The sequence below is a fragment of the Macrobrachium rosenbergii genome, chromosome 16, assembly GCF_040412425.1.
Source record: "Macrobrachium rosenbergii isolate ZJJX-2024 chromosome 16, ASM4041242v1, whole genome shotgun sequence".
Taxonomy (NCBI): Eukaryota; Metazoa; Arthropoda; class Malacostraca; order Decapoda; family Palaemonidae; genus Macrobrachium; species Macrobrachium rosenbergii.
Genome location: NC_089756.1, coordinates 36,017,050 through 36,043,925, shown reverse-complemented (window position 1 = coordinate 36,043,925; position 26,876 = coordinate 36,017,050). Strand labels below are relative to the sequence as shown.

Here is a 26,876-nt window from a genome sequence, read left to right as displayed (position 1 = left end):
TTTGTTGAAAATTTACAGTAAAATGCTCAGGAAACCGGTAGGCGTATCAGGACAATAACTGGCGTGGAGTTGTCCTTCCAAGCATACGGGGTATACCTCTCTCTCTCTCTCTCTCTCTCTCTCTCTCTCTCTCTCTCTCAAAAACATCTTGTATGATGACAGTTCAAACGTACAAATGACTGAGATAAGGCTACTTGAAGCATAATTATTAACACAGGAGAATTGTAGCGAAAATTTTACCTGACGTTCAGTGCAAAAGTTCATGGTGCTTATGTAAGTGGATACACAGTAATGTTTATTTGTTTATTCTCATGAGAGAGTTATTGCTTTGTTATCTGATAAGTAGTTTTCTTTTGCAGAAAGTATGTATGTATATATATATATATATATATATATATATATATATATATATATATATATATATATATATATATATATATATACTCGTATATATATACATACATACAAGTAATGAGTGTTACTATACCTAAGGTACTGACTGACCTGATGGATACAAAAATTTGGAAATAACACAGAATGTGCGACTTTGAGTGTATCAGTTAAGTTCAGTATTATTACCGAGATAAATACCGCTGTCTGAATATCAGACACCGACATTATGAAAAGAAGAAAGGTAATGATCTGTGGAAAAAAAATATGGATTTCGTAAACAAGATTTCAAGAACTCTTGATTGATCTGATCTTTTTAATGAAATTCTTTGTTGTTTGATACTAAACATGGCCTAAAGGAGTGTACAAATATGAAGTTTTGCAGTAAAACAAAATCTGTTAACAAATAGACTGATATTGTTAGGCAAATCTGAAAGGGGGAATAGTTGACATGACGGCAAGAGGAATGTGGCCAGTATAACGTATTTTACCGTTAATTTCAAGAGGTTGCTTTGAGGTGGAACAGGTAAATGGTAAAGGAATTAAAAAGCACGAAAATCAATTAGATCTGTTGAAGACAGTTGAGACCAAGAAGCAAGTTGTTAAGTGTGGGTTAACGGTCGAAACAGTGGTCTAATAGCGGCAGAGAAACATGCCTTTGTTTGCTTGCGTTTCCCCCCATTCCTCTTGAGTTCAGTATTTCCTTCGCTGTTCAAGGTCGGTGACGAGTTTCATTTAGACAAGCTTCCGCTGAATTTCATCGACTACTCCTCAGATTATTTGTGGGTGCGAGAGCTTGTACGGATTGATTTTCAAATAGTGTAGGTTTGTATGAGCCTTCGTGCGTGCTTTGTTGGTAAAATTAGTGTTTGTGATGGATTGTGTATTGTATTGCCCCTCGGTTAGTGACTCATGGTAGTAGGCCTAAGAACGGTAGACACCATCTCGTCACAGTATTAGGCCTAGGTGATACCCAATTCACATTCACCCTGATACGACTTATCCTTTTGTGATTGGTAAAGGTATTATTCAAGCATAGTCGATGTCACATTTGTGTTCTTATCAATATCATTTACGCTATTTATATTTCAAAAACTAACATCATCACTTGTTCTCTATATATCTGTTAGTTAATGTATATTTTCAAGCATATTTGTACATATTGCCCCAGTGTTTTTTTCATGTATTTTTGAGTACTTAGCGTTGTCCATTAGCTAAAAAAAGTGTTATCTCTCCGCGAATTCACTCTTGATATAATTTGATATCCTTGTTGGTAGATTATCTCTGTAATCTCTCTCGGCAACAGGGGTATTTGATATAGCTTGTTGAAGGTGCAAAGATTTAAAGGTGCTACAAAGATAAGCGGACATTTCCCCATATCTTGACACGCCAAACCAGATCGTTCATTTTATGGCACAAAGAACCAAGGTGTGAAAGCACACTGACGTCAGGAAAAATCAGGGTATAGGGCTTCTGACACTGGCGGTGCATTTGTTTGTTGTCGGCCAAATGGAATGTCCCTTCGCCGTGTTTAGTACTGGCCTGGGCGGGGGAGGGGGTGGAAGTTACCCATACGTTAACAAGTTATTGCACTTGCCAGACGGGATATGAACCGACGGGATATGAACCGTTCGAAACAGACGTACCGGTGCTGTCTCGTGAAGATCGCGTATGGAAACCCCGGATTCCCATCGGTGTCCCCCTTACCGTAGGGTAGAGTTCAAAGGTAAATTGTAAGTTAATTACAGCCGACCACCAAAAATTAACGTTAAATTGTTAATAAGCATGCAAAATACTATAAGAAACTGCCATTTCTCGCTAAATACCCGCCGTGTACCTATAACTTAGTTCTACCAAAATGAGTGTGAAATATCTACAGTATATTAAGTTATGACGGAGGAATAAGTTAATCACTGATAGATGAATGGGACCCGCTGATGGACCGAGTAAGGACCTTCGAAACTGGATCACCAACCAGTTGTTTAAAAAATATTAAAAATAGCAAAATCGTCAGGAAAATGATACTACACACATACGTCATTCTGCTTCGCAGTTAACGGTAATCTGAAGTGCGTTGATGATGGTAATAGTGTTGTTAACGGTAAACTTTTTTAAATATCTGTGTTATTAGGCTTGCCGAGCTTAACTTTAGTTAGACGAGTATCTCAAGGCAGAGTTCGGAACTTGCATCGCATATTAATTGCTGAAATATCACGGAGTAAGATGCAACTTAGTGCATGAAGATAGTCTCACCTTATTGTAAATATTTGCATTATGATGTTCAGAATAGCCCAAAGGACCACAGTGGTGGCCGTGAAAACTTTAACAATAATGGTAGGAATGTAATTAACAAAACATATATTATTAGATAAAAGGTTACAAAATGTATCAAGTGGAACGAGAGATTGTGCTGGGATGTAATTAGAAACTTTAGAGCTGATTGGTGAACTTGTAATATGGAGGATCTGTTATTAGACGATAAAACGTTATCGCCCAACGATTAGATTTCATAGAGATAACGTGGAAATGCTTAATAAATTGTATTAAGATAATCCATAAATATCGCACACTTGGGTAATATAAACAGACATTGACAAATGCGTGTAAATCGTTGCGCAATCACATGAATATACCGCGTTACCAAGTAGCTTTTTTAAAATGTTTTTCGTAATTATTCCTTGTATATGTAACAGGAACTTATTTATTTTAAAATAGGACCGAATTAACAATGAATAAATCTTCAAGTAATTAAATAATAAACTTTGTTTTGACTTGCATTCCAATTAAGAAATGAAGCCTTTATTTAGACTGACACCGAAGACAGTCATTCTATAGGCAACCAAAGAAAGAGCACAAAATGGGACTGGCCAGATGGGTGTTATGAATCTGAGGCCTCAAAATATGAGTAGTTAAATAATGGTATGCAAATTCAGGCGCGTGGTCTTAGGCCAGTTTGAGAAAAGGACCTTTGCTAAGTTGGCAAATGAATTGGTTTATTGTTCCTTAGGGAGACAGCCAGAATATCTCTCAAGTTCAAGCTGATGGCTGAGATAAATTACTGATAGCAACTTCACAGTCCCAGCCCATGCCATATTGTGGCCAATCCATAAAGCATAAATTAAGCAGCCATAAATTGCTAATTCTGGTCAAACAGAATAGAGGAAACAAGCAGATAAAGCACCACCTTGTGAGAGGGGAACGTGCCACGGAAATCATTGAACATGTTAAAAAAGAAAGGCAAATGGACGTCAGTCTCCTGGAGCAAGACTGAATTAGGCCTAACATGGTCGTTTTTGAACTAAGAAAAATTTGTTTTGTATTGACACATAACGGGGATGTCAGGCAGCCTATACACACCCACCCCGAGATAAAGGGACTTGATTTCTTAAATGGAAAGCATAGTCAGCTGTAATCCAGATACATAGAACCAAGTATTAGAGACTAATTATTCAAAACTTGAATTGCCCGGTAATAGCGCACAATTCGGCAAGAAAACACACTTTGACCTGGTTAGTTCTGTAGCAGTCTGGTATTTAAAAACTAGGATCAGCAGTTTGCATTACTGATATATTCAGCATTTTAAGAGGCGTACTTGTATTTTATATGAAAGGCTTAGTAACTGGACATACCATGAACGTTGTATTTTGATATTCAGGCTATCTTAACTAGTAAGACCTTTCGACTTGTTTTCACGAAACTTTTCGGGGGAGGGGGTGGGCGATCTTTTAATGGAAAAACCAATTTACTTGCATTTTGCTGCTCGGTATACTATGATTTCATAGTTTTTTTTCTCGCGGTTTAGTTTTGCCCACTCCACTTGGATTAGATTATAAGATATAAGCATAAAAAGTCAAACACTGGGACGACAGGTCATTTAGTGCATCGGTTAGTTTTAGAAACCCAGTTAATAATAGTTATTTTTTAATGCTAATCTAAACAAATGTAAAACAGTCCTGTTTATTTAGGAAAAGCCTTAGTGTTTCAGTTTGGCGTTGTTCCCTTAATTCGTTCATAAACCTCTGTGAAAGGTTGGAAACCTTACTGCATCTGCTCCTTTGAATGCTTCTTGAATGTTGCATAAGTGAAAAAAATCTGTCATTTTCTTGAAATACAGTTTTATAACACAATACATTAGTTTAAAATCAAACTCAATAATCATGTACCCTTCTGATTCATTAAAATCCAGATTTTGGGGGACTGTCACCGGGCAATCCGTTCACTTAAAAATTAACCAGCAGATCATTCAGATTGAAACTGCCTTCAGATGCTTATTCATCGGTTGGCATCCAACTTGCTTACTGTAATTTGGAAATTTTGTCATATATCTCATATCATTACTACAGCTATCAGATATTCTAGCATTGGTTTCTTAATTACTTTTTAACAGTATCTAATTTTTTTAGACATCTCAATATGTTGTAAGTATGTGTTAAGGGGTTGTTATAGGACACAGTAGGATCCAGGTGTAGTTTCCCTGTGTTAGTTCATAGGCTATATGGATTCAGAAGTTTTCTAGTGTCATATGGTGCGTGATCAGTGTATTGAATACATTACTAGTTACCCCTTAAAATAGGCAGAACTAACAGAACACCATTGGCCTTTCATGACTTGAACATCCCTACTAGTGACACTTGTAAGAGCGAATTCCCAAAGGTTCACCCAGCACCCTACTCAAAAGGGATCTCTCTAACATAATTATGATGTAAGTGTACAACCCATTCGTCAAGAGTGAGATGTACTTCAAGAATACAATCATCCTTCTCCACTTATATTGCAAGCAGAGTGAACAGAATGCCAGTAGTCTACCCCAAACATCAGCGCACCCCTGAAATCCGTGGAGTGATCCTTAAGGTAGTTATACCCTCAGGGTGTCATTATGGCCAATCATACTGATACTGCTCCGATGTAAACATATTGGTAGTTAACGAGACTAGTACAACTCCCGGTATTTTCTTGGGCATCAACTTCAATCATGGTAATGGTATCCCATCTAGATAAGGCAATGAAAGGAGGGAGATAGAGAGTTTGGACAGAAAGATAAGGAGAAAGTAAATTCAATGGATTTAAAGGTACAGAGCGGCGAAAACTCCTGTAGTTTAGCTAAAAGGTGGTAGTTGGAGAAGGAGAAAGTCGATGGGAATGAAGTAGGAGGAATTAACCACGAAGAAAGGTAACAGAAAAAGAATTTTTTTTTTGTCTTTTATCTGTACATACAATATACAATATTATATATAAAAATCAATCGATAGTACTAACAATTTTTTTTTCTTTTCATATGTATATAATATTTAATAATTATTCTTTATAATTCAATAGTATTTCCAAGGCCAAGATTGTTGAAAGATGACTGTTTTTGACCACTAATGAATATAACTAAATTTGGCCATCAGAAAAAGAACTAATGCTTAGACGAGTCCAAAGCTAGGACCCAAGGCCAAGATAAGACTGTTCCAGTAATAGCAGGCCATCAGGCGTCACATGGCAACTAATTTAGCATAAGCCCTCACCTCAAAAACAAGGGAGCATTTGGAGGCTTTTACATTTTGGCCCAAGACAAGTCTTTTTCGCCAGATTTTCACTCTTTGGTTAACGTAGTAATTTTGTTTCCCTTAACACTCGGGCAAATATAGACGTAACATTATAGTTTTAAACTGGTACCTTCGATGTCTAAAAAATCTTGTAGCCTTGCATGTCATCGTGCACGCTTGATTAATTTTGTATGCCTACAATAAGAGATTTGTTTATTATAGCCTGCCCGAATTAAACGGATTCGATATAACCAGTGGTAAGTTAACTTAAACAACCAATGTTTGACTCAAGGTAATCTTATTTGGTACTAGACAACTGTCGTGTTGTTGCATTCCCCACCCCTAAATAATTTTTTTTTTTATTGACTTTGCATTTTCTCAAAGGGCCAGACTGTGCATTGTACTAGGTCTGACCTTGCATACCCTGAAAACCTGGGTCTGGGGTTCATTGGCCCAGGTATGATTGCAAGAAGACAACTGTTGGTTGACTTTGCTTCGAAGAACAACTAGACTACCAGTAAATATCATACAGTTAATAAATATGCATACAAGTTTGGTGAGGTAATTTCTGTATACGGTAATAAGATTAACAGGTGGATTTTGTACATAAAAGCTATTTAAAAAGATTTTTTTTACTGGAATCTAATGCCATGAATAGTGTATCATTAACATATTGATTCAAAGCCTTCAATATCCTTAGAATGTGTTTTCTCCTGCAGATCACCAGTCGAGAGCTTAATGATGTTTAGACTTACTCAGAGTGCCGTCTTTGAGTACAAGGTAATTTGATCTTTACAGTTTTTCATCTTCTTGAATGTTGCATACGTGAAAAAAATCTGTCAGTTTTCTTGAAATACAGTTTTATAACACAATACATAAGTTTAAAATCAAACTCAGTAATCATGTACCCTTCTAATCAGTGAAACTTAGTTGCACCACCTTGTTTCATTGAAGATAGAATGGCCTCTATTGTGCATGGCCAGGGTTGTGTATGACATTTCGTCTTCCTCCTCTTTTATGTGCCCTAGAGAATCCAAAGTCAAGAGTAAGGGGAAGGGAGGAGATTTATTATGACAAGTTTCTTTTTACAGAATATATTTTGGGCAATTCAACCCCAATTAATCACGTTGCCTGAACCCCAGTTGAGGAGGGAGTATGAAGGGAGAAAAATCATTGAAATGTCAGAAAGGCTACGAGTGAGGAATTAATAATCAACATCAGAAGTCAACCCATAACTGGTTAAAGAAAGGGTCATGGTATGTTAAGTTGAGTTTGTACTTAATGCTGAGATGGGTCCTTTGTAAGGAATGAGATAGTACTCAAAGACGCAGATCTGGAGGAATTGCGCTGAACACTTGCCAGGAAAATAACTCAAGAGGGTACATAATCCAGAAAACCCATGCCTCGAAAAAGTTCCAGAGATGAGAGATGAAACTTGTGAAGTGGAGTAAGAGGCTGTGCAATCTGTTAAAATTGGCAAAGTGTGACTCTTATGACAGTTGGTCCAAATGAGAAAACTTCAAAATGCTTATGAAGAACATATCTGGAGTAAACTTTTGTAAAGGAAGCATAGAATCTACAGATATATTTTAAGGATGGCAGCAAACTCCAAATTATACATAAAAAGGCCAATGTTTTGTAGTTTTGTCATTTCTGACACATCAGAAAAGTTCTTATACAACTTGGTAGGTCAAGGGAAGTAATTTTGGACACCTGTTTTCTTGAGTTTACCCTTATGAAGGAAGAATTTATGAGAACTGAACTCTTGTGTGTTGAAGATATGAAGGAAGAATTTAGAAAGGGAACAGGCTTTCCAAGTGCACTGAAGTAAAGCCTGACTGCCCTAAGCAAGCCAAGCAGGAAGTCATCCTCACTGGAGGAAGAGGATGAGAGAGTAGATATAGCAAAAGGAGTAACAATCAAGTCCTGAATGACAGTTTTTGTCTCAAAACCCAGGGCCTGGGAGAAGACCTAAGAGCAAAGTGCCAAATATGGCAAAGGTGATCTGAAGTGTCATTGTCAATTCATACTGAATGAAGAAGACAGCTTCTCTTTATGAATAAAAAACAGAGAAATAAGCAATAATGGGAACGGAAGCAGATTGCTTAATTATTCTGTTCACTGCACCAAGCTGATCCTATTTGCACTGCTCCAACAGAGGGACAATCATGACAGCAGCAGCCACAGACAAAGAGTGGGCATTGCCAATGGTGGAGGGTGAAGGAGCAATAGATTTCTGGGAAGGCAACAGCACCTAGAATTGTTCATAAATAGTTCCTCAAATGAAAGAGAAAAATTTTATTCCCACCATTCTGGAAGCTCATATGAAAGAAAAATTTTATTCCCACCATTCTGGAAGCTCATTTGGCAACAGCCAGTATTGGTGGCAGTGGCAGAGGGAACCAAGTCAACAGTGCTAATGTAGTAAGGTGAACAGAAAAGTGGAAATAATGCACAGAATATCCTTTCCAGGAGTGACATTACCTGGAGTTGTCTTGGTACATGTAGGCAGGTTAACTGACATCATATAAGAATAACACTCAAGTGGAAGAGGCAGCACAATGAGAAAGAGGAGCCTTCAGTTTCCTTATTTACAAAGCAGTTCCTTGGTTTTGCAGACAGGAGATTCAAGGATAAGGCATCGTCCAAAGAAACTGCTCTTTGACAGTTGGAACAGTCATTTGCTCTTCTCTCAAGCTGCTGTGGCCATCTAGTTGGAACTGTCAATGGCAACATGGAAACACAGCCAAACTCAGATTGGTTCAAAGAAGTGTGCACACACTTTAAACTTGGACAAACACAGTTGACTCCAGCAAGGCTGATAAAGGAGATTAGGATCCTTATCACGTGAGGACATATACCAGTTATCAGCTGGTTCAGGCAGACCTGGACAATTATAAGGCAGAGCATTTGTTGCAAGACCAAAAACTATAGTGAACAAACATTTCTGAGGCTGAAGCACAAAAACATTCTGTGACTGCACTACGGGCATAGAACTGTAATGCTTCAAAGAAATGCAAGATTAACAAATCTTTGGAAAATAATTTTCTGCAAATTAACTATTCACCAAGTTAAATAATTCACCAAGTTAAATAAATCACCAAAATCAGAGAAACTTGCATTACATATGGTGCAACTCGACACTTCGAGTGACAGCTCCTGACAATGGAAATTTTTAATCTAAGGAACACTTCAAGTAAAAATAAAAAATAAACAAATAGAATACAAAGAAAGGAGAATGATTGTGTCATATGTGGGTCTTGGCATGCCCGGTAGATGTAAATCAGTCTTGAGCAGCAACTGAGTTTAATTGCACAGAAGCAAGGATATATATTGTTAATGGGGATGTTGTCAATAATATGGCTGGCTTTGACTTATAATCCAAATATGTCATCACAAAAGAGGAGACTGTCAGTATAAGGATGAAGAATGAAAACTGCATGTAAATGTTTATAATTTTTATATTATAAAACTTTTCAAGACAAGTTTTGTATAATATTCTGCAAGAAAGCATCTTTGTCATCAAACATTCTTAACATGTCGGAAAGCTTTTACAAAATTGTCAGTGGGTCACTTCCTATAATAGTGTACTTCATAAATATTTACAAATGTCTTACAGTTAAGTACATAAATTACAAATAACCAGTATTTTCTGGAGACCTCATTTATGATATATATTGGAATAAGTTGCAAGAGATAGCACTTCAACACTTCGAAAAGTCTGCATGCTTCCTTTGCTATTACACTGTTCATCACAGCTGAAACATCATTTAAATAGTAGCATTTATACTTCCATTTTCATTAAATATTAAATACTCTGGCAAAATGAACAGGTCATGGGTGAAAAAATTCTAATTTTTTCTCCGTCACTAATTAGTCACCCCTGGTTGTAATATAGTTTTTAATAGAAATTTTCTTTATTTCATATTTGCTTCCTAAGACTATATGATAAAAGTTGAATGCTTTAATAGTACTTAACTGAGTCTCCACATTTACAGTTCTTAAAAACAGAGGACTTACATCATGTGAAACTTCGTGTGCGGACACTACATGCATAAAAGTTAACTCTAAACAATTGTATTGTGAAGTGGTAAACAATTGTATTGTGAAGTAACTCTAAACAATTGTATTGTGAAGTGGTAAACAATTGTATTGTGAAGTGGATGTTGAAGTGTTATGCAAGCCTAAAGTGTGCAAGAGTTTGACCCTTGAGGTGAAGTTGTACAAGACACATTTTATTTGAACTGGACAAGAATTGGGGCAGGTATCACTATTTCTGTTAAAATGTTACTAATCAACTCTGTGATTTCATGGTATGCATTATGATAACTAGGAATAATATACTACTATGCGGTAGTTTAAAAATTGATCCACAATGTTTAGGCTTCTGACAGAAAAATTTAATTCACTGTCATTCCTTTCAGGGCTGCATGAGGTCAGGTTCCTGTTTACTTCTGCTTTTAAATTTCTACCTTGAAGGAAACTTTCCTACTTGAACAGCAGTGAAACTGGGAAAGGTTAGCTGACTGCAGTAATGCACAATTTTTTTACTTTATAATATAACTGTGTAGTTTTGCAAACGTAGTTTCAATTTTGCCTTTTCTTTTTATTGATCTATGGTATGCAGATTTTTGGCTAATACTCTGTAATTTTAGTTATTTTAAAGCTGTAATTTTAGTTATTTTAAAGTTTTAATTATTCTTCACTATGAATTCCAGTTATCCATCAACTGTTATTTACTGAAAAGTTTAGTTCTGTCTTGCAAAATACACATTTCTTAAATTAATAAAACTTTTAGAAAACTTTTCTTTACTGTCATAGCAAAAATGATCATGCAAATATAGATACACTTCAAGATTCATTAATGTATCTTTAATATGAGGCACAAGCAGTCTTCATCTTGTCATGCTGCTTAAAATTCCACTTTACTGCACATAATCATTTACATATACCAAGTTTCAAGCACAAATCTTAAGCAAAAGAAATGCTCGTGACTTTGAAAAGCAGTAAAAATTTCCTATTTTCAGATATCTCAGATCAAATCTCCACTGAATCACAAATCTTTATTAATGATTATTATGTATTTCAATGAAAAATCTGTAATTTACACATCTGGTCCCCAATTGTATTGCACCAACATAATTTAAAACTTAAATCAACAGGAATAAAGGGCATCAATCAACAAGCCAAATTACCACCTGAAGCCCACGAATGTACCGTCAAAACCCACATCCATAAAAACAACGAAAAAGATTTATGAAAATATTAAACGTACAGTATGATTACAAACATCTTGGTTCTTGATACTCTTAACTGATTTGCTGTACTGTTATGTCTGTAAAAAGTCAGTTAGTGAATAAATTACACTGTATACAGCATTGCCTCTAGTAACAGCTGTGTACAGCACGAGACTAAGACTAGATCATTTGTCTATATTTTCAACTTTTTCTTTTTCTTCTGAGGAGCAGTTGGTGTTGGATTTCCTGTCAATATTTCCTGAATTTTAGCTTTCCTTTCTTCCTGCCTTCTCAGCTCCTCTTCCTCAAATTCTTCTTCAGTTTTTCCCTGTGTGTACAAAAGATATACAGAAAATTAATTCATTTTTGCCTAACAAATATTTTCAATTAGCAATGCTTCATAATTTTATGCTCCAATGATATATTTTCCTTATTTTCAACCAACCTTATTGCTTAAGAGTGAGAAACAAAACTGTCTTGCAGACCAGAGCTGTGTCTCAATCAGAAGGATTGGGAACTCCCAATAGATTCAAGATTTTTTCGCTCATCAGTGTAAAGTCCCTGACACCGGTTGTAATTACATGTATGATTGTCTGATTTATTTTGTTTTTTTTCAGTAAGTGGTATTTTGCAACTAAATTCTTTGATTATTACAGAGCTGTATGTGCAGGAACATTGTGGGGCAATAGCTGTCAACAGAGTATTGATCTTCACTTGCATGAATTCCTGAAGCAGTCCCAGATTCTAGATAAGCAGTAACAGCAGGCAGTCCAGGAACTACATGTGCAGGAACAGGTGAAGCAGCAGCTACCAGAAAAGCAGGAACAGCATTCAGTAAAGGAGCTGCATGTGCAGGAACAGGTGAAATGACACAGCAACTACCTGAACTGCAGTCTAGAGACTATGTTCAGAACAGGTAAAGCAGCACCTACTAGAACAGCTGGTAATGCAAGCTACTTTTTCAGAAACAAATAAAGCAACAGCTGCCAGAACAGATGACACAACAGGAACAGCATGTAGTACAAGAGTTGCATGTGAAGGAACAGATGAGGCAGCAGCTGCTAAAACAGCAAGAAGTACAAGATCTGTAAGTGAAAGAACTAGCGAAGCAGCAAATACAGGGTAACAAAAAAAACAGGAACAGGGGCAGCAGCAGCAAAAGCCAAAACAGCACAGCAGAAACAACAATCGCTACATGAGCTCAAGTGAAGCAACATGCAAAGCAGCAACCAGAATAGGAAAAAGTAAAAAAAAGCAGCACCAGAACTGTAGGTGATCCAGGAGCTTCCTGTGCAGAAACTGGTGCAGCATCAGCTGCCTAAACAACACGCACATACAGATAGTACAAGACAAAGCAGTAACTGCTAAAACAGCAGAAACAGCATCACCATGAAGTGCATGCGCAGGAACATGTACAGCAGCAGCAGTTGTCAGAACAGCAAGCAGTACTGGAACTGGTTGTGCAGGAAAAGGTGAAGCTGCAGGTGTCGGAAATGCAAAAACAACAGAATCCAGGAACTGCATCTGTTAGAGGAGCAAGTGAGCCAGCTGCTGCCAAAACAGCATGAACATGTAAAGAAGCTGTCAGAACAGTAGTTATCTACAGACAGTACAGGAGCTACATGTGGGAACAAGCAAAGGGACAGTTGCTAAAACAGTATGAACAACTGTCAGTACAGGAGCAGGTAAGAAAAGCAGGCAGTACAAGAGTTGTGTATGCTCAAAACAGATGAAAGAACTGCTGGAAGAGTGGCTGTCAGAACAGCAGGTATTGCTGTAGCTTAATGTACATGAATAGTGAAAGCAGCAGCTACCAGAACAAGCACGGTAGGCACAGCCAGTAGTAAAAAGTGTTGCATATGCAGCAACAAGTGAAGCAGCAGCTGCCAGAACAGCAGGAAGAGAAAACAGTACCAATTGCATATGAAGGAACAAGTGAAGCAGCAGCTGTCAACAGCAGGAAGAGAAAACAGTACCAATTGCATATGCAGGAACAAGTGAACCAGCAACTGCCAGAACAGTAGAAAGTGAAAACAGTACCAAAACTGCATTTGCAGAAAATGTGAAGCAGCAGTAAGTGAAACGGAAGCAAAGCAGGTAGACTAAGATCTACATGTACAAAAATGTGTAAAGCACCAGCTATCAGGACAACAGCACCACGTGAAGCAGTAGCTACTAGAACAGCAGCAGCTGCATGTGCAGGGGCAGTCAAGGCACATCATATACAGGAACAAGTGAAGCAGTGGCTTGCTCAGCAGACAGAATAGGACCTGCATATGTAGGAACAAATAAGCAGTTTGAGTTGCAGCAGCTTAACAGCCATCATTTCAGAAGTACAAACAAAACAGCAGTAGCTGGCACAACAGGTACAGGTGCTGCAACCATTTGCAAGAATAACTGATGTGACTGGAACATCAAGCATATTAGGCCAGTACAGGTTGCACATGCAATACAGAATAAAGCAGCAGAAGACGTGAAGTATGCACATTAAGCGGTAAGAAGCTCGTGTGTAGGACCAGTGAAGCAAAACCTTCCAGAATTGGCAAGAACAAAAGACCATCAGGAGTTGCATGTACTGGAACAAGTGAAGCTCCAGAGGAACCATGTGAAGAAGCAACTGCCAGAACAGGAGGAAGAGAAGACAGTACCAGGATAACATGTGCAGAAAATATGAAGCACTAGTAGCAGGAGCAATAGGCAGAGCCGGCAGGAATAGAACAATAAAGCAGATGCTGCTATAGGAACAGAAGGCAGGAGGAACAGGAACAAGTGCAGTAGCTTGCTCAGCCAACAGAACAGCTGCATATTCAGGAACAAATGAAGCAGCAGCAGTAGCACTGGCTGCATACTGGAGGCCAAGAGAAGCAGCAGCAGCTTAACAGCCAACACAGCAGGAAATACGTATCCGGGAACAACCAAAACAGCAGCAGCTGGCACAGGAGCTGCATGTATTTGCAGGAATAACTGAAGTGACTGGAACATCAAGCATAGGAGGCAATAAAGGAGCTGCATGCAAGGGAACATATAAAGCAGCAGCTGTCAGGACATAAGGCAAAACAGGAAGCAGCATACACAGGAAGAAGTGAAGCAACAACTGCCCAAACAGCAGGAAGAGAGGCAGTGTAGATTGCACATGCAAATAAAAAATAAAACAGCAGAGGCTGGAAAGTCAGCACATGAAGCAGTAAGAAGCTGCTTGTGCAGAACAGGTGAAGCAGCATCTGCCTGAATCAGCAGGTCCCTGAATAACAGGAGGAACTGCCAAAACAGAAAGAGAAGATAGTACCAGAGTTGGATGTGCTGCCAGAACCAGCAAGAACTGAAGCCATAAAGATCTGTATCAGTGAAGCACCAGGTGCCTGAACAACAGAATCATAAGGAGGAGGAACCAGGTGCCTGAACAACAAAATCATAAGAAGGAGGAACTGCTAAAACAGGAAGAGAAGATATACCAGTATGACTTGGAGGTGGACAGCAGGTGAAGCAGCACTAGCTGGAACAGTAGTAGCCATCAGGAAAGCAGACCTTCGTAGCAACAGGTGCTATAACAAGAAGAAGAAAAGGCAGTACAGGGGTGACATGTAAAGCTGCTGGAACAAGTGAATCAGCAGTAGGTGGTACAGTAGGCAGTGTAAGAGCTGCATGTGCTAGAATGAATAAAGCCGCAGTGGCTTGCTCAGCAGACAGAACAGGAATTACAAATCTAAGAACAAGTGAAGTAGTAGCTGCCAGAACAGTTGGCATATCAGGCAGGACAGGAGCTGGATATGCAGGAACAAGTGAAGTTGCAGGAGCTGCATGCATTTGCAGAAACAGCTGCCAGTACAGCAACTGCATACATATTCAGGAAAAATTAAAATAGCAGCAGTGGGGCCAGCAGGCAGTAATGGCATTGCATGTGCAGGAACAGGTGAAGTAGCACCTATTGGATGTAACAAGAAGAGAAAACAGCCAGAAGCTGCATATACTGGAACAAGCGAAATAGAAGAGGCTGGAACAACAGGCAATACAAGAGCTGCTTATGTGAAGGTGGTGGCAGCAGAACCAGTGAAAAAAAGAAGAAAAGACAGTAGCCAGATTGCATGTGCAGGACAGGTGAAGCAGCAGTAACTGTAACAGTGAGCATAGCAGGTGGAGTATGAGCTGTATGTGCAGGAATGTTTAAAGTAGCAGCTATCAGGGCAGCAGAACCATGCAAGAAAACAGCTGCAAAAACAGCATAATCAGCAAGCAGTACAGGAGTTACATGTGCAGGGGCCGGTGAAGCAGCACTTGCCAGAACAGCAGGAACAGAGGCAGTACAGGAGGTGGATAAATAGGTTCAAGCGAAGGTGCAGCACCAGGAGCAGCACATACAGAAACAATAAAGCAACAATGGTTGGAACAGAAAGCATTACATGAGGTCCATACACATGAACAAATGAAGCAACAGGAGGTGAACAGCCAACATAGCAGGAAGCATAGAAATGGTATAAACAAGCTGGTACACAACAGGAGCTACACATGCATCAATTTATGAAGCAGCACCTTTCAGAACCAGCAAGCGTAGAAGGCAGGCAGGAACAAATTTACATGGCAGGTACTGGAACAAATGTACATAGAACATATGAAACTGAAGAGGCTGGAATAATGTGCAGTGCAGAGCTGCATGTGTGAAGCAGCATTTGCCAGAACAGCAAAACCATTTGAAGGAGCAGCTGCAGGAACAGCAGGAAGAGAAGGCAGTTCAGGAGCTGCATGTGCAGGAACAACTTTAGCAGCAGCAGCTGCCTGATTACAATGAAAAATAGAAAAATGCAAGGCACGATAGAAACAGCAAGTCAGCATGCATTACAAGAGCTGCATGTTAGGAACATCAGTTATAAAAAATGTAGTAATGAAATAAAAAATGTAGTAATGAATCTCCCAAAAATTGTATTTCATTTCCAAAACACAAACTACAAAAAATTCTGCATTTTATTATCAACATGAACTCTATCGTAACAAAGTACGTAAACATGTTTAATTCTAACTGGCAACAGAGCAACTCAAGCCGAGTTCACATAGACTACGTACAGAAAACTAAACAAATAACATATAAAACCAAAGGAGGGTACGAACCAAAGGAGGGTACGAAAACCTACCATTTATGACTTATCTAAACTCTACTCACTGAACAAAACGTTATGGCAAAGTAGCCTTTCAAAAGCAATGTCTAACAATAACAGTTGTAGATCCAAATCATGTAAGTACACTAACCACACTACCTTAGGCATGTGTACATAATTTGTTAGGATAAAGAATGCATTTGCCATTTACAGTGCCAAGGGCCCCTCCCTCAGAGGTAGTCTCCATATACTGTATGCCATAAATTCTATTTGTATGGTGCATTATGCTCTAGTGTGGAAAACCTAGAATAAATTTCATTTGCATTTAAAACTGGAAAGCTACAGATGCCATGTTAATCAGAACTGCAATGCTACAAAGGCTAATTTTCTTATCTCAATCAAGAGTAAGAAACACCTTACAGTATTTATTAATAATACTTCCAATGTGAGAGAGAGAAATAATGAAAACTTGAATGTATGGGTAAAAATAGAAAATACAGTAAAATTCCACTGCAGGCATATTAAAATTCAACACAGCAACTCTCCCATAAAAAATCAAAACTGGTCCTTGTTTTCTGAGATTAGATGGTTACCTACCCTCAAAAATAAATCTGAGACCTTTTAGTTACATTCAACAATGAGATTGTTATACAATAATAATGGAGACTCTTTCATCCAAGAGAAATAAATTTTGACTACTTAACATCATTATTGTTGAGTATTAACAAAAATCCAGACGAACAATTTCTGATTGGATATTTTAACAAAAGACTTCCCATATTCCGCACACTATCCTTTTCCAACATGAATATCGGCCAGTTGCTGACGAACAAAAAAGTAGACATGCAGCAAAAAAATTAAGTTTTAAAAAACCTCCAGAATATGAATTTTATCAAGCAAAGTAATTTAAAGCAAGCAATAAATGGATCTCTGAAGCAGTAAGCCCAAACTGAGTGTTTTTCACCACAAACAAATATTTTATCCCCAGAAATCTCAAACACAGTTAGGAGATAAAGCTTGAAAGTCATAGCATCTAAGGGTTTCACCTAAAACATAAGATAATCATAATTATCTTATGAAACTGACCAGAGAACAACTGAATTTAGGATGATCTAAAATCTGCGATGTATATACCATCTCTGAAAATGTGTTATATAATCTGTCCTTCAGTACAAGAAAAACTAGAGCATCTTACCACTACCTGATTCTTATTGTTGGTACTATTTGCAGCAACCTTTAGTCCTTTTTGTATGCCAGCATGCTTATTTTCAGGATTTCTGTAAATGAACCACAAAACAATTTCAGCAAGATTGTCAAACATTAGACTCTGAAATAAAAAGTTCTTGTGCTCAAAATCTCCATGATCATAAAGAAACATGACAATTGTAGGACATAATAAAAGTATTATTATTATTACCATATCATTATTATTATTCAATTCCTTGGAAGTAAGTGGCCTCATATATACAAAGACAATAATAGCTGTGTAGTATTCACTCCTGTACTTACTGGATATTAAAGCCCTTTTATTCTAGCAACACTGCCACCCTATCAACTCGACACATTTTGGATAGACACTCATACTTCTCTCCTATTCTTGTGGCCTATCCTCTCCTATTCTCTATACAGTATCTATCCTCCCCTATTCTCTATACATCATTAAACCATCCCAAGAACAGTAATTCATCTAAACAACTAACCTGACCTTGTTACCCCATTAACTGTATACCCCCCTTACTCTACATAACCTACACTGTGCATACGATTGGACAAATATACCCCCACAAAACAAACTAAAACAAATTAAGAACGAAGTTAAAAAGTGGCATTCTTCTACCCAAAAGCAAAGAATTAATGAGGTTATTTTAACAAGACTCAGAATAGGACACTCCAGACTCACACATGGTCATCTGATGTCAACTCCGCACACAAACCCAATAACTTGTGAAAGATGTAACATCCCAATAACATCCCAATAACAATCAAACACATCTTGATTGACTGTCCCAGATGGCATCATGAAAGAAAGACTTATTTACAAAATAAATCAATAAAGGATATTCTAGCAGAAGGTAATAACTTTTCAATTAATAATATCATTCTCTTCTTAAACAAAATTAAATTGATAAGTAAAATATAATCTTCCCCCTTTTTTCCTTTTTTTTTCTCGATTTTTTTCTCGATTTTCTTTTCTAATTCCCCCCCTTTTTTTATTATTTATTTATTTAGTTAACTACTTGATTTTTTATGTACTCTTTCCCCCATTCTTTTCCCAGCCCGAGAAGAACCCTAAAAGAGTTCAGAGGTCTGGTTAAACAAATCATTTATAACTAACAAATAACTGTGCATGCATTCTTCATCTCAAAAGACCTTGGATTAAATCAAAATACACGTCTTGACCTGGAGATATCCCAGTAAAGATCTTTGTCACTTTCAAAGTTTATAATCTAGTACTTTTCAAGTTACAGAAGTTTTCATCAAGGTTTTATTCACTGCTAATATACTCTAAATGTTTTCCAAGTATAAATACCTGATATTGTATGTGGGTAATGAGCTTCACCCACTATACATTAGGGTATACCCCAGTATTCTCATGTTTGATCCATCAATCTGTCTAAAGTTTAGCCAAATTTCTTTTTAACAGTTATGTTGTATGTGATGTTTGTGATATACAATAATGTTTCTGGAATATATAAAAAGGCATCATTTTACCTTATCTTATGCAGGCTGGCCATGATTTGTGGATACTGAATTGACTGCTCTTCTAAAACAGATGACATTCCTGATGTCAGCACAGCCTCTGCAGAAACTTCAATGGGAGCAGCTTTATTCTTGTTCTGAGATTTATTTGAGGTTTCTGGCAAAGAAAAATATAAATAAGTTTTGTGCCTGGCATGTAAAGATTGCATGCAAATGTGATGGCATGCACACAAAGCAAAAATTGGCACTCAAATAACAATAACATCTTATAGAAATGATTTCATTTTAATAATGAACTCATGAACAATAATTTGTGTAACCCTCTGCAATGTTACCCCCAATAGATACCCAGAAGTGTCACAAGATTCCTATTCTTTCTAGATGTCACAAGATCACTTTTTTTACAGTAAAAAGCAAAACAATAAGCCTGTATTTTTAAGAGGTCATATTCTGTGAATTAAACAGTAAATTACCATTGTAAATTATTTCTGCCTTTTTAATGACTTGTATAAAACGTAACCAAAGTACAAAAGACAACTATAAACTGAGTACTGTAAACTATTCTTACTACAACACTAAAAAAAATGGCACCTACAGCCCTAGCAATGTAAATTTTAAATTCCCATCTTCTGTGTATTTGTACTGGTTTCTGCTGCACTTACATTGCAACATTTTCATAAAAGATAAATCTTCATGTAACTTTTTCAGAAATAAAGAAATTTCCAGCCAACCTAGTTTCGTTAGAACAAGTGTTATCAGAGAAAAAAAAAAAAAATGACGTATGAAAGTCACGCACTTGAAATCTCTCAAAATACAATACACAAACATTTCAGGCATTAATTGTGTGAAAATCTCTCATTCTTTCCCTCTTGTTGGTTTGATTTAAGCTATAATAAAGATAATACTTGCAAACTGTCTTTAGCACTGTAGTAAGCAAAAATGTTCTGTGTCACAGATATTTATGAATATATATGGGTGACTAGCTTTTTATAACATTTTTCAGGAGTAATTCTCCCTTTAGGGTAACAGGGTAAGTGCTCATCCCTACATGTGCCACAATAATGAAACTTTACTGTATAATACAGAATCCCTCATATTACCAAGTAAATATGCTAAATCATATCTGTCATTTTCTCACCTTGCAACAGTCCTGCTAATATAATTGTTCTGAGCAATGAATGTTTCATAGAAACAAACCCAGTATTTTAACTTAAGAACTCATGCTCAATTTGGGTGGACAAACTCTGCAACAAACTGCTGGTTGAATCAAGTGGAAAAGCAGTTATGTGGCTAAGAGCTTCCCTGCCTTATTAGCTGAAAGCCCTCAATTTTATTTTGTTTGTGGTTTGTGGATGTTTACAAACTGGAGGGGCTTGTGAGGAGGTCTTATAAGATGACGAAGCATCCTACAAAAGTTCCTGAACAATGCCTTCTAGCTAAGAGTGTCTTTGAGATTCAGTCCTTCTGCTTACACTGCCTTACAGCAACGAGCAACAACAGAGACTTTTCTTCCCTGTAAGAAGATTGTTACTAAAATAACGAGTACTATCATATACAGTAGTTGAGGGAAGTTCCTTCTGTGTCCCAAACCACAAGTGGCACAACCCAACCTCCAACTGGTATAAGTACATCAGTTTGTTTGTAATAGGGCTGATGAAACAAGAGACTCAACAATATTACACAGTAAATGAAATACAGTAGTCAGTACTCATGATTACAACACTGAAAACACACAAACGTGTAGTGATGTCATAAGATGCACCAGTCAGTACAGATGGGAAGATCAATCTGTACAGAAGGTATGCCTTAAAATTTCATGTCAAAACTTACTAAATGTTACTGTCATACATCAAAATGACAGTGTAATAAATACCATTAATTGCTATGGGTCTTAGTTTCAATCTGCTTGTGGTGTTCTTAGAAATGGAGGCAAAAATTTATGTCCATTTACCAATAGTTCAGATCCATCTAGCTACCTTTGTTCATTTTCAGCCCTTAAGGACTGTCACCAAAGATGACCAATCACTTCTGAATGCATAACTGTATAGTATTCTGCACTTTCCCTCTTGGACCAGCCTCTCCAGTGATGCTTGGAGTTCAACAAAAAACAGCTGGACGACCACCAAACTACTCAAGCCACAGTTTAAATGCACTATTCTTCTACCACCAACTGGCTGATAGAAGTGCTAAATTTATGTTTTTAACATCCAACTTGTGTAGTAGAGGCTCTTCCAGAATCAATTATATCTTAATACTGTACTGTAATCACTGCAGTAATAAAATCCCTATTCAACTTCCAATGTAAACATGGCTTCCTTTAAAAGTATACTAAAATTTCAAAAGACAATAAGCCACTTAATATGCCTGACTGGCTTTATCTCAAAAGATGAATATTGTATATTATATATGCGTACTTACTTGACTTTTTGTTATCTGGCAGAAGTTCTTCAAGTTGACGATTTTTATTCTCCACCTCATTTGTTAACTGCTTTATTCTTGCCCCCAAATAATGAAAATGAACCAAAAGTGGAGTTGTCCAGTGGTGCTTAAACTGAAATAACATAAGTTCTGGGTATAACTTTAAACCATAATTTTACAGTTTATATCAAAGTGTTATCTCAGTGGCACTGATCATTAGTAATCAATTGTTAATACCATACAATTAGTTGAAATAGGAAAATTAAAATTATTATATGTCATACATACAAACTGATATTGTAAATGTCAAAATGGCAGATAAGTACAGGCACTAGATGGAATCCAGTCTTTTGTCAAATGCTGTTACCCCTTGGCTTTGCCTACTGACTATAGGTATGTACAGATCAGAGGGATGAAATGAGAGCTCTCTCAAAAAAGTACATGGGGGTGTATCAATAAAAAAAACATGGTTTGTATCAATGAAAAAAATAAACTTTGAATATTCAGATACATTTTATAACATTTTATGTTTACCCTTAAAAAAATATATAAGCTGTATTTTGAAGGCTGTTCAGTTTCTTATTTACAAAGTGGAACTCTTCTATCAGTGAGAACTGTTCTTTCATCTTCACATGCATGGTTACCACCTAGTGTCCTGTCTCACCACATGCAGGGGTACCACCTAGAGTGTCTTGCTTAACAGAATATTGGTGGTACTAAAGGGATTTTGCAGAATTCCTCTCATCCCAACCTACATTCCCTTCGGTCTCTTTACAGGTAGCCATCAACTTCTTTTACACTTATGACACAGGAAGAGGAAACTCCTGTCTTTGTTGGGAAAATGCTTGCATCAAAGGTGAAACCTTGCATCTGAGCCAGGATACTAAATGCCAAACTTCCTTTACAGCCATGAAATTTTGCCAAAAAACCAACCATAAAATTATGGCTAGATTCTAATTTTTAAGTACCAGAAAATTAGTTTTCATCTGCCAAAACAATGTTGTACTTTTACCACCCATTCTCTCTCTCTCTCTCTCTCACAATTTCATAATTATGACTCCCACAGTCAAGATAACTTTTACTATGAAAGAGGTAAACAGCATGTGTAGAAAGAGTGAATGAAGTGAATAAACTACAAAGAAATTAAATTATTCTCCTATATGGCTGACACACAAAATAAAGTTGCAAAACTTTGACACAAAGAACCTCGTGATCTTGAATAGTATAAGATGGTGCAACACTGCAAATTTCAAATAACTAAACAATTACATGTGCAAAAGTAAAAAATATGCAATTACTGAAGATAGCTAATTTCCTTAAAAATTTAGTTTAGGCACAATACTACAATGCACTACAGTATACCTGACTGTACCCACAAGCACCAAAACAAATACAAAAGTTCTTCCTGTCACTATCCACCTATCAGAGTACAGTATAGTAATTAACTGTACTGTAACACTTTGAACCAACTATACTGACTTCACTTAATCTAATGTAGTATACACAGATGAATGCAACTTAACCTAATGTAGTATACACAGATGAATGCAATAGGCCAAAGATAACAATATCCACACAGTTATGAAATAACATTATGATGCATCGGGTGAGGACAAACAAAAATTAAAACATTTGCTGTATGGTACTGCTAACATGAATATGAATAGCAACTTACTAGTTCATCATCAAGACGTGTCACATGAAACTCCCAGGAATAAGACAGGTCATTGAGTTTTGAATGGATGGAAAGTTTAACTTTCTCTCTATTGTTTTCCCAAGATGCAACAGCTGTTTTCTTCATCTCTGATAACACTAATCTTGACAGTTCCGTGATGCCAGCTTCAATACAAGGTGCCCATTCCTGCAAATGTTAATCCCAATCAACAATCTGTTGCTTATACAGTATTCTGCTAAAACCTTTTTTATTTAAATACAAATACTTATATACACTACAAATAGCAAGACCACTAAGGGCATTCTCACTTATGATTCTCATCAGATTTCTGGCAGTGATCAATAATACCAATGAATGTCCTATATTTCATAAAAGAGTTGAGGCAGAAGCAGTTTTACCAGTTGTGTTTCATTCATACAAGCCTGTTACCTTATTAACACTTTCATAGCTATTTCATGCAATAGTCAAAAGTTCTGGTTAGAAAACATGAAAGATTCCCTGACAGTAAAGTTCCTTGCTTACCCTGCTGGAGCTCACTTCTTTATTCTGTCCACAGGCAAAATGATACAGCAGAGACATTAAAACCTTGATCCAGCTGAAAATCTGTATAGCACTGAAATGTATACCTTCAACTTTAACGGATCTTTTATACTTTTAGATGTTATCAGTGTCTCCAAGGTGGTGTTTTCAGATTCCAGTTGACAACTGGAAATCTGTCAAATGAGGAATATGTATACAGTAATCAGTAACCTCAGTTGCTTTATTACTACAAGAACTGCTATGTCATCTATGAGGTAGATTTAGGTAAATCAAGTGCTATATTTGTGACAAGCCTTACAAATAGAGTCCCCGACAAGCCTTACAAATACAGGCAGTCCCGTTATCGTTTCTGGCGATAACCAAAATTGTAACCGAAAATCAGTCTAGCACTGATTCAGGTTATCGATTTATCAGCGCTGCCGATAACCGTGATCAGCGCCGATAACCGATCAGCACCGATAACCGGTTATCAGCGATGATAATCAGGAATGGGTGTCGAAAATCTGGTTATAGTTCCTAACAGTAGCCGTAAAACCGGATCGCCGATAACCGACTTGTAATGAACCTAATGATTTCATCGACTTATGATGGTCTTTTGCATAAATGTTTAAAAATTTTTTCAGAAATGTCTTTGCAGATAAGTGCAAGTTTAGTAATACAGTGCCTTTCCAAAGAATGGCATATCTGCTGACTGCAGTAAATAATTCTGTTCTCCATTCTCCAAAGTTGCTGAAAAAATTATTTTTAAGCCCAGTATATAAGTATTTGGAATCTAAAGGATTGTCAGCTGATAGTCAATATGTATACAGGAAGCAGATGGCTATGAATCTTTTCGACTTGACACCATTTGCAAGAGAGCCTTGATAAGGGTTTGATGCAGAGTAATTCAAATAGATTTTAGTGCTACTTTCGATTTAGTAAAACACAAGGCACTTATTTATAAACTTCAGAATCTTGAACTGTTTTAGGATTACTTCAAGATTTCCAGGTAGCAGTCCAAGTTGCTGTGGACAGGATCTTCAGTGAACCAAGACCTACTGTGTCTGGAGTACACTGTTGGTCCAATGTTATTTTTAGTGTATACAAGTGATTTGGTTGTTGGCATGGAAAACAAGATCGTTCAGTATGGAATGGTACACTTGTGGGTGTAGTAAAATCCACTTATTAGAAATGAAGCTGCCCTCAGTCTCAATCAGGACATGGAAGATTAGGAATGGTGTAGTCGGTGGGGTATGAGGCTGAACTCCAATAAAACAAAACTATATTATGAAGATCTCGCACAGATTTCTCCTCCCCATTTTTGACTACATTTTTATCTATTTACAGCAAATTCCACTAAAATTCATTAATATTGATTTTTTTAGGTCATTTTTTTCCTTTACTGGAATACTAAGTGGATGTCTGCCTGCTTTATCTTTTTAGATAGAGTGGTTTGTGGTGGTAGGTTTCTATTTCCCAATAGTAGCATTTATAACTTGGACCATCGATAGACAGTCTCTCACTTTTAATGAAACAGAAATCTTCCACTTTCACAATTAATCCCCGATTCCCTTTATCCGCCGAGAGCAAGTAGATTCACTGAACAGCAACACCATATGCAGTAAATGTGCCTGTGTCGAACTTTTCAGTTCAAGAGGTCCTTTAAAAACAGCCTCCCAGAGGATGTTCAGTTAGGGTTTGAATGATAATGATATTCTTCTTGCATTTTAATACATTTTTATTTATTTACCTATTTATTAATTTATTATTTTCTTTTTTAATAAGTGGGATCTCTTCTTTCTGTATTTCCCTTTACTTCCTCTCACTACTTCTTAATGAACACTATATTCTTTGGAAGCTTGAATTTCAAATCAATGGCCCCTGTGGGCTTGTTTCAAATACTGTAAATAGGTTTCACCAACTGAAGAATAATAATAATAATAATGCAGTAAACTGTACTGGTTCTCTTTAATTTAATACTTACATCTGCTTGATCCAGGATGTATCTGGCAGACCTTTTCTCTCCCCATATACCACATCCATCTGTCAGCATCAAAATATACCCTCTATCACTGGCTTCTGATTTAACCAACCACTGAGGACCAAGGCTGGAGATAGGTTCCCAGTGAGCTGCCTCAGCTTCCTTCCAACACTCAAATGCAGACATCCTGATAAGAATTGATGTTTGAACATATCTATTACAAGTCTTTCAAATTTTCTTCACCAACAACTGCAAAATGTCCCAGTTACATAAATCACTTCATTCTAGGTGGTAATAGACTAACTTTGGATCTATTTATTTTAAATGGTGCTTGACCTTTACATTTTGGTATTTTATTGTGGAGTCAACAGCAGGGCAAAGCCCTACTCTAAGGACTGGCAAAACAAACTACACTAGGCCCAGGGCTAGGCTAGACTTAAAACACAAGAGAAATAATGTGAAATATTCTGAATCATACAAGTCTATGCTTCATGCCTTGTAATAAGAGAAAAAAAATTGAAATTAGGCAAAGGGATACTATGCTGACCTAACTTCACATAATGCAGTGTCCTAACTGCTTGTACCTAGTGACACACATCTCCATCGAACCCCCCAGTTTTCGGTGAAACTGAAGGCAACTACTGTGCACCTCTGGTTCAGTAACCATCAGTTTACAAGCAAAACGGGTGCCATGTTTAGTACCAACCCTTGGGATGAATGTAAAAACACATACAAAAGAATGTAAATATCATAAGCATAAACAAGACATAAACATAAACAAAAACATAAGCAAAAGGCGGTAAATGTTGCGGGTAGACACCCAGCTTTTAAAATGAAAGGTCAAACGTCTTTTTAGCACGAAATTAATACATCTTAATCCAACTCACACCAAACTAACCCAACCTCCCCTAAGATGCAGCAACCTGAAGATTCCTACTAGAACAAGATGGTTTTTGCCCATTTCTTCACTTTTCCCAAAATTTTAAGTCGAATATTGGCCTATTCCCAACTATTAAGCTGACCTAACCTACACAGCCTACACAGACCTTCAACAGGTTACGTTTGGCTAGAGTACGCTAATGCACTAGGAGAGACTAGAGCCCGTCATGAATTACAGTCTGTGTCCTGCTTACTTTTCAGATTAATTATCTTCTCTGCTTAACGAAGAATGCACTGCTATGTTCATAAATTAATTAATTTACGGCACATGATAGGGAGGGCGTGTCTACATCCTTTAAACACTTCAAATGATGCAACAGCAACTCGGGACTCAAGTTTGTTTACATTCTGTCAGACAGACCACTTTGGAAATCAATTGTTCGGCTGAAGTAAGTTTGGCTA

At 37.2% G+C, this 26,876-nt stretch overlaps 1 protein-coding gene and 1 long non-coding RNA gene across 11 annotated transcripts in view; one reads left to right on the top strand and one right to left on the bottom strand.

Annotated features, from left to right (window-relative positions):
* The first annotated feature begins 554 nt into the window (after window positions 1-554).
* Window positions 555-10,435, top strand: LOC136847302 (uncharacterized). Of its 2 annotated transcripts, XR_010855698.1 has the most exons (4): window positions 556-1,215; window positions 6,638-6,698; window positions 7,010-7,174; window positions 10,343-10,435. It is a non-coding gene; the product is annotated as an uncharacterized lncRNA (long non-coding RNA). The 2 variants fall into 2 exon arrangements; XR_010855699.1 differs by lacking the exon at window positions 7,010-7,174 and having other exon boundaries at window positions 555-1,215.
* The window catches only part of LOC136847301 (uncharacterized), a 41,501-nt gene continuing 23,988 nt past the window's right edge, over window positions 9,364-26,876 (bottom strand). The window contains exons 1-7 of one of the 9 annotated variants that reach the window (XM_067118855.1): window positions 26,669-26,843; window positions 25,539-25,722; window positions 23,036-23,221; window positions 21,361-21,493; window positions 18,955-19,099; window positions 17,444-17,519; window positions 9,364-11,483 (exon numbers count right to left, since the gene is read on the bottom strand). In XM_067118855.1, coding sequence (XP_066974956.1) covers window positions 11,349-11,483; window positions 17,444-17,519; window positions 18,955-19,099; window positions 21,361-21,493; window positions 23,036-23,221; window positions 25,539-25,721 — 858 coding nt within the window. In that variant the 5' untranslated portion in view covers window position 25,722; window positions 26,669-26,843 and the 3' untranslated portion in view covers window positions 9,364-11,348. Of the gene's footprint in view, window positions 11,484-17,437; window positions 17,520-18,954; window positions 19,100-21,360; window positions 21,494-23,035; window positions 23,222-25,538; window positions 25,785-26,581; window positions 26,601-26,668; window positions 26,844-26,876 lie in introns of those variants that run through there. The other 8 variants (XM_067118856.1, XM_067118849.1, XM_067118853.1 and 5 more) reach the window with 8 other exon arrangements.